This window comes from Poecilia formosa, unplaced genomic scaffold, assembly GCF_000485575.1.
Source record: "Poecilia formosa unplaced genomic scaffold, Poecilia_formosa-5.1.2 Scaffold234, whole genome shotgun sequence".
Classification (NCBI taxonomy): Eukaryota; Metazoa; Chordata; class Actinopteri; order Cyprinodontiformes; family Poeciliidae; genus Poecilia; species Poecilia formosa.
In genome coordinates this window covers 771,462-780,370 of record NW_006800173.1, presented here as the reverse complement: position 1 = coordinate 780,370, position 8,909 = coordinate 771,462, and the positions used below count along the sequence as shown (strand labels likewise).

Below are 8,909 nucleotides of genomic sequence, written 5' to 3'. Positions count from 1 at the left end.
CTGCAGAGGGGGAACAGAGGCGAATTATACAGGAAACAGAACCAGTAATAAGAACAAGTTAAACCCATTAAAGTAAACAGACATCAAACACTCAAACTGGAAATGCACCATTTAAAGTCCTTAAAGGAGCAGTATTATGTATTTTCAGGTACTTAGTGCCATTTTATAGCACAGCAAGTAACCATATTAACTTTAGTTGTTATAAAAATACTAAATATATCAGATATGATATAAAAGACTGTTTACTTAGCAGTTTATCTCCTTGACATTGGACCGCTGTCTCAAACTCCTGCTCTTTCTGAAATTCCATCAGGAAGTCATCGTCTCCATTAACCCTTGAACTTTTTTTTTTTACCAGTGTTGCACTGAGAAGTCGCTTGTATCGAGGTCAGCTGATGCACAGTTCCATCAGGTATTTGCTAATTGCTGCTGACTAGTCTGAAGGAGCAGAGTGGGGGAGTCAGGGGGTGGGAGTGGCTCTTTGAGGCCGAAGTTTGTAAGCTTGGAGTCTGCAGCTCTGAGGAGGAGCTGCGCCTCGAAGGCAGTGCTGTGTCCACCCAGGCAAAACGCACAGGTGAATGGTTGCCATGGGAGATTAAATGATTTCTCAAACATGCATGAAAGAATCAAAGCAACATCTAGGTATGTTTCTAATGAAGGAAAAGTCAATTGTACATAATACTGCCCCATTAAGAGGCTCTGCAGATGGATGATGGAGAATACAGCAACTTTCAGTAATATTAGATCTACATTTTTTTTTATTAAAGGAGAAACTCCATAGGTCAAATAAAATGTCATGCATCATGCAAAGCTATCTTAGCTGCTCATATTCAAAAGCATTTGAACCTTGAACGTTGCTTTACTGCAGGTTTGTGCAAAATTTAATACGGCACGCAGTAAAAGCTTTTATGATCCTGTGGGGAAAGAGTTACTGATGTTGCTCAAACTGGAAAAAGTTACAAGGCCATCTTGGAGTTTAAATCCAGGATCAGGCAGGTCATGTAGGAACGCAAGAAATATAAGACCACGAGTAAACTTCCCAAGAGTGGCCTAAAAGCAGAGATTACGCAAAGTGCTCTGCACTCATTAGGGAACAGAAGCAGACTTCTAAGCAATTAAAACCCTCAATCCCTTCAGCTGTGCACTTTCATCAACTGCTAGAGATCTCGGGATGCAAAATTTAATTAATTACTTAAAAAAACACATCAAACTTTAGCTAAAATCGGAGTTGAGCACCAAGAGTAGATCTAAATCCAATTAAATTTGTGTTGCAAGACATAAAAACGGATGTTTTCAGACAAGTTTACAAACTTTGATTTTGATTTTTCCACCCCAATTTAATTAGAAAATTTTCTCAATATGTTTTATAGTTTTAAAAAACCTTGAATTGTACAAACATTTAAAGGGAACCAATATTTTTGCAAGGTACTGTATTAATATTATTAATATTATATATTCCATCAGTTTCTTTAGATGTTTCTTCATCTAAATGTAATAATTTCACCAACTATTTCTGGGGATTTTTGTTTGAAAACCTGGTAATATCTCAAGCTTTTACTCGTATAAAAAAACAAACTTTACCAAAAACAAAACACTGCCAAATTGCACTAATTTGTCCTAAACAATTGGATTTCTTTTTTTTACCATCATGTATGAGACATACATGACAAACTAATCACCAGACCCACGCCAGCTGAGTCATCAACATATTTAGTCACAATACATCCTAAAAATACTCCAGGCAGAGGGAGATTATGCTTCAAACAACGGCATAAAGCTTTCTAGCTCTGATGAAAGACAGAACAACAGGACTCACCATGGGGGTCTTGTACTTGTGGATCACCACTTCTTTAGTTTCAGGAACTATGTCGGTGCAAGAGACAAAACAAAGAATTCAAAGGCAGCAGGAAATTGGATGAGTTCATGATTGAGAGCTTCGGGAAGTTACAGGGTTGGAATTTCAATTATGTGTACAATGGGAAGTGGACCAAGAAGTTACACCGTAACAGTCGGAAAGCTTGTGAATAAATTTACAGAGTTCAAACCAAGGACAAGAGAGCACTGTTTGGGAAAATTATGTTTTACTCTTCGCTACTTTTCAAAGAGAAGCAGCTGGTGTCGAAATGACAAACAGGCTGCTGGTGACACATTCATGGCCCACTAAATGGACAAATAAAACACACACGTTTCTTATAACAGACTGTAGAGGTTATAAGATTTGAACGATTCAAAAAGAAATAAGTAGAAAGACGACCTCCTTTTTCTAACCCTTTCTCCCCTGTGACCTGCCGCCACAGAAGAGCAGCTAGAAGAGGCTAAGACCCTGCCCAGAGGACAGACTGACTTTTCATTAGTAACTGTGAACCCAGAGCAGAGATGAAGAGGCTGAGATCTGGACAGATGTCGGGGGATTTCGGAAATGCTAAATCCCTTAGAATCAACCCCCGTAAAGCAGCCGTCCCACCTGAGATCCCAACTGGTTGAGATACTGAGGCGGACATTCAGCAAACGATGACCACATGAGGAATAATGTCAGGATGGATGTTCAAAGCAAAAAGGAAAAAAAAAAGAAAAAAGCAAGGGATGAATGAAGGAGAGGAATACTTATTTATACAAAGAAGGTGGAAAATAATCAGTGCAGTGATGGAATAAGGAAATAATCCACATGAATCTAGCTTGGGTTTTGTTTTTTTGTTGTTTTTTTTTGAAGAAGAAGAAAGGTGGCAACACTTTACCTGCTGGAGAATGAAGGTTTTCATAGTGGCAAAGATGAGGGCAACATTACAAAAGCAGCACAGAGGCACGACAGTAACTCAGCCAGACATCCAACTTCTACCTGCTGCTCTGTCAGAACTGAGTCATCGGTTTTAACTCCAGCTTGCATAAATAAACAGAGCTGTAACTAATCCAACTGTTGATCACAACTGTCTGGACAAAGAGAGCGTATAAGTGCAAAACAATTTTTTATTTCATCTCAGATTTATTGTTCTGAAAAACTTAAAATAAATAAATAAATAAATTATAAGTAGATTTATTGTCCCATGCTTTAAAAATTTTTAATAAATTCAAATAAAATTTAACTATTGAAACATGTGACTATTATTCCTGTGTGTATGGAGTTCACTGAAATTACAGACTCATTTATCTGCTGTTTATTTTTTATTGGTTAGACTGCACGAGTTGCTGTGGCAACGTCGACTGCTTCTTTTGCTGCAGAGACTGTGCTGCTAAGCAAAGAAATCTTCTGCATGTTGGAGTTGTTTCCCTTCGCTCATTTATGGTAATCAAATTGTGGCGGTAAAGCCTCAGATCAGAGTGTGCTTTCTAGCAGCTTGTGGTGGAGAATTCACAAGCGTCTGCAGAGGAACATCTCAGGCTGTCTGAAAATGGATGATAGCAACTTCTCTAAGCTGCTAGCATCTCTCTGTCTACCAACAGCCACAGGAAACATGCCTCATGATTCATCCATCTGCTGAAATCACAATGAGTCATCTAATATTTTTTTTTCTGTTTTAGACAAAGTAGGTCACTTTATAAATCAGCAACTAAGCGCGTCAGTGCTATGTTTTGATCCGTAAATATTAATGCACACCAAAGATTGATCTGGTTTCCTATCAGCTGATCCTATAAAAAAATAAAAAAACACTGATTAAACTTTCTTTCACCTTGACTTCACCAATAATTAGGTGCCAGATTTATCTTTTCTACAGCCGTTTGTAGTGTCATAACGCAGCTCAGAAGTGCTTTAAAAGTCTTTGATCGTCTGTGTAAGTTTTTGCTGATTATAATTCACTAATTTACAGCAGCTTTGATGCATCAGTTTTCCTCTATACAGTGCAGTACACTCGCCAGCTTGATATGGACTTTAATGTAAAGTTTTATGCTGCTTCTCAGATTCTGAAGTAAAGGTCCTCTTTACTTCAGAATCTGATTCTTTATTAGAGCTACATTTTAACTGCAAAGTAATTTAGTCCTTTTGATTATGGAACTGAATGCTCAGCAACATTTATCAGTGATACAATCAATCAACCAATTTTACCTGGATCAGTTCTGATCGCTGATTAAATTACAGGATAATACATTTTTGAATCTGATTTAGATTTATAGCTCATTTTATCAATTTGTGTTTTTGTGTTGTAATTCATACTGAGAGATCGAGGTGTTATGCTTTGACAAAGTTGCAGGTAGCAGAGATAAAACACCTTTATTTAAACTTGGGGAACTAAAAGGCTCTTCAGTTATCCAGTAAAACTTTCTTCACAGAAAAGGGAACAAGGTTTGGCTTTAAAACAGATTTAAACAGTTGGGTATAGCCATTGATAACTGTTAGGAAGCTTACCGCATAATTTTAATAAAACCTACATGTAAAAGCAGTGAAATTGCAAGGAAGAGATGAATAAGAACTAAATACACCAATTAATTTGTTTTTAGTAATTAAGTTAATTTATTTAAGTAAGTTTTCCAAAGGTAGTTTTAGCCTTAAATCTGAAATAAAATTGGCAGATCAGAAAAGTCGGTATCAGCCAGTTATAATCCAATCAGTGCAACTCCAGATTTTGCAAGTAAAATAATGAGATTTCCTGCTCATTATTGTGTGTTGCATTTTGCGTAATTATATTAAATTTAAAGGTAATATGACACAATCAGGGAATTGAAAAAATATGGAAACAGAGCATCTGTGATGTCATAACTGAATGCTGTTGCTTTAACAGACATTTTGTCTGAAAACGGTTTTAAAACTGGTTATAAAGAAATGTTAAGTTTTTTTTAAAAGACGCCTGCCTTGATTGTGAATATAAACATTCAGTGGAAGACAGCAGAAGAAACGTCTTCACACACTATTCCTTCTTAACAACTACATCAAGTGTTACTCTGACTCTACTCTGTAACTGAAAACTACATCCTCTATAAAATTCAACGCCCTCTTCCCCACCTGCAGACATCAAAACCTCAGCCTTCCTAAAACAGAATGAGGATTCAATTTAGCAAGCCGATCCAAGCTCTCGTCAGTGAATTTGCCATGAAGCTGAGTTACTGCCGTGCCGAGTACAGGCCTAGAATCAATAGATGGTGTAATTACCAAATTCCTCCAGGACAAAGACTCCCTTCACTGTATTGCACTTTTTAATGTGACTCAGCTCTATGAAAACCTAAAAACAAACAAAAACAAACAAAAACAAGACAGAACATTATTAACTCAACAACACCGGATGAAGAGTAAACACTTCATATTTAGAAATTAAAAGAAATTAACCGTGTTAAACTTGTTCCATTCAGTACGAAAGGTAAAATAAAAACAACTACACATGAAATGCAAGCGCTTAACAGCTACCAAAAGAAAAAAAAACACACTATGAGAAGTTTCCATGGTCAAACGCATACATGGGCAATGAGAAGAAATGCATTTAGTCTGCTCAACAGTAAGTCAGAGTAACTCATTTAGTCAATGAAGTGCATCAGACGTATGAAACGTGTGGTTATTCATATACAAGAAGAATTTATAATGGCAATATGGCCCATATGATGCATACATGGAAGTTCTATACAAAATGGAGACAAGAACACAAAATTAGACTTGCCATACACTACGACAGTAAAAAAAAGAAAGAAGGAAAGAAAGAAAGAAAAACAGGTAGAGGAAACAAAAGGAACCCAATAAGATGTAACTGCTAATAAGCAAACACAGCAGAGGTTGTGTACCTTCCGCTCCTTGCAGGGGGAGAGAGCATGGGAGAGAAATGGTTTGGATTATTATCGGACAGAAGAGCACAAACACTCGACGACACTCCGAGAGGGCGCTATCTATCTGCAGGAGCCTCGTAAAGATTCAAATCAAGAATCTGAGAGCCAATGATTAAAAAAAAAGAAAAAAAAAAAAAAAAAAAAAAAACACCACAAGAAGATTCAACCACAAGAGCTAGCAAATAGTAATAAGGGAAAAAGGATTAAAGTTTGACTAGAGTGTTGAGAAATTGATTCACCTTTGATTTCATGGATTTTAAAACATCTCAGTCCCCCAGAGCCCTCCATGCCTCCTCCTCCAGCAACAACGGCTGGCACCAACACAACTCACTCACAACAGCAGAACAGGTAACATGAGGGCAGACTGCTAATCCCACTAGCATGAAGGATGTCGCCTCTGACACCTTATCACCTCAGAGCAACTCATCTTAGCTCAACTCTGAGCAGTGGGGAAAAAAAAAAAAAAAAAAAAACACTTGACAAAACACACAAGAAAAACGGAGTCCAAATGTGAGCTTTTATATACACCAATCTTGCATCAGATAATCCTTTTTAAGAAAAATGAGTTTGTCTTGAGATTATTACCGTCTACAGCAGCATATCAATTTAATCTTTGGAAAGGAAAAATTCAGGCCAAGAGCCTGAAGAAAAAAATCAAAAGAGGAGATAGAAACTTTAATAGTGTTTACACAGGTCTTGTAAATGTACTTTATAGATGTCACTTTTATCATTTAAAAACCACAAACATCATGGTATTGTATTGGAATTTTATGTGATTGAGAGTATGGAAGTGCATACTCGTAGAGTGGAAGGTAAAGACTACCAATTTCTCACAAATAAATAACTGAAAATTGTGGTGAGCATTTCTCTGTAATCCCTGTGTAAAACCACCTTTTGAGGAAATTACTGCAAGTCTTTAAGGTTATGTCTTCACCAGCTTTGCACATCTGGAGACTTAAATCTTCCCAGTCTTCAATCCCAGCAGCTCAGACTCAGGGATCACATCATATGAATGTGATCCCTGCATGAAGAAACCAATTAGGTGGCTTCTGAAGGCAACTGGTTGCACTGGATTTTTTTTTAAAAGCAACAGAACAAAAGGGACTTAATCCTACGCACCAACAATTGTCAGATTTTTATTTGTGAAAAAAAAAAAAAAAAAAGAATGTCTTTCAGGTCACAAATACACACTACTATGCGTTTGTCTATCACAACAAAATCCCAGTAAAATACAGTGAAGTTTCTGGTTGTGGCATGTCAAAATGTGAAAAAAGGATCCTTGTTAAACGTCCATATCGATATGTTCATGTTTGGTTCCACTTTGATTTATAAGCCAGAGAATTATCTTTCAGTTTAGTTCAACTTTGGATTCAACACTACTGCTGCCTCATTCGTGAAAACGAACTGCCCTCCACACAGATTTCTCAGCAGAAATGAATGCTGTGACACACAAATGGGAAAAAAAGGGTTTAAATTTTGGGCTTTGAAGACTAAACTTTAAATAAAAAACTAAAATGTCTTTCTGGCAGAAAATTAAATATATATATACTGCACATATGTTTGCAGATATATTTTCTTCAGTAATTTGCTTGAGCAAAATATTATTCAACAAATGTAAATTTTCTGTCTCATCATCTCCTTTGCACCTAGTTACGGAGCGATCCGTAGAACTGGCCTGCTATGATCACTCTGCCACTGGGGAGAGTTTGCCTTCTGCATTTTGTGACAATAAAACGATTCTTCCGTTTCATTCTAATAAGATACGGGACACAAAGATAATCAAGAGTTCCAAAGCGGGAGAAAAAATTGCAGTTGGACAAAATGTGCATCAAGTTGATAACAACCGACTCTTTAGTTGTCTTCTTTGAGATGATGATGTAAAAAATGTCTGTTGACCTTACTTGGATCCTAAGCTAAGGATTGCACTCTAATCAGCTAAGAAAATACACAAGCCAAGACTGCCGCTGCCCGCACAGATGTGAAGACGACACATGACAATGTTCAAGGGTCCAAACTTAAAATGAAAAGTTGCTATTATAATATAGCCAATTATTAATGAAAAGTCTTTGCTTAAGGTCATCTGTCTAATCACTGTTGCACAACACACACACAGAGATTAACACATCGTTTCCTCCCACACAGTAAATGAACATGAGGTCTGAGCACCACAGATGTTGGAGGAAACCAGCGAGGCGGGATGTGTTAACATTTTTTAGAGAACGTCAAGCATGCATAAACGCAAAAAAAAGAGCTAATCCAAAAAAGCAAAAGCACAAACAGAAATTCTTCCTCTAGAGGAAAACGCACGTCAGGACCAGCCAATCAAATACGTTGAAATTAGTAGTACACGTCACGTTTTTATCAAAATTTTTAATGACAATAGAGGAAGACGTCACGGGATGAAAAGAAATGCTACAAAGGCAAACGGGAAAGACAAGGAGAGATGGGAACAGAAGGACGTGATGAAGTCTGAGCCATCATGAGTAATTGTTTTTATTCTCATGCCCTTATGTGAGATGAGAGGCAGTTTGTCTGCTGTGGTAATGGCCTCCTACCTGGCTGTGCATGAACTTCAGGTTGATTCCTTCTAGCGTAACCTGAAGCAGTCCACCTTCACCGGTTTTCATGTCCTGGACGGGGAATTCGCCGCCAAGCTCTGGGCCTGAGGATAAGGATGGAGAGCGGTTTCTAACCACAAGGATCAGACTTTTTTTTTTTTTTTCACACATTTCCAGGCTGAAATGCAGAGTTCAGTCCTCATCAGATAACTTTTAAAGGTGACAGGAGAGGATAGGTCTATGAGCTTTAGGGAACATGTTCATTAACTTTCATGCACAAAATCATTCTTAGATGATAAGATTTTAATTTGCTCAGTTCTGCCTATTTTGAGCTCCTTTCAGAATGAGCTACTTTAGAACCTCTTGTCACTTTAAATCCAAATAAGATTATGCTGGCCACGCCCCCTAACTCAACATTAGATTCACATGTAAAAGCAACTGCACACAAATGTGCAATTACTCAAGAGTACATCCCCCTGCAGAACCACTAAGAACACAAGTGGTTTCTGAATGGAACGAAAACAACAAAACACTTTTCCAACAGACACTGTGCAGCACATACAATGGTAAAACCAGCTGACCAAATGTGCTGGAGCTCCACTTGGGTTG

At 37.5% G+C, this 8,909-nt stretch overlaps 1 protein-coding gene across 36 annotated transcripts in view; it reads right to left on the bottom strand.

Annotated features, from left to right (window-relative positions):
- The window catches only part of madd (MAP-kinase activating death domain), a 69,009-nt gene that overhangs the window by 2,462 nt on the left and 57,638 nt on the right, over positions 1-8,909 (bottom strand). For 18 of the 36 annotated variants that reach the window (XM_016680141.1, XM_016680137.1, XM_016680131.1 and 15 more), the window contains 4 exons: positions 8,298-8,404; positions 5,701-5,709; positions 5,081-5,150; positions 1,817-1,863 (listed from right to left, as the gene is read on the bottom strand). In XM_016680141.1, coding sequence (XP_016535627.1) covers positions 1,817-1,863; positions 5,081-5,150; positions 5,701-5,709; positions 8,298-8,404 — 233 coding nt within the window. The remainder of the gene's footprint in view (positions 1-1,816; positions 1,864-5,080; positions 5,151-5,700; positions 5,710-8,297; positions 8,405-8,909) is intronic. The other 18 variants (XM_016680142.1, XM_016680148.1, XM_007568996.2 and 15 more) reach the window with 3 other exon arrangements.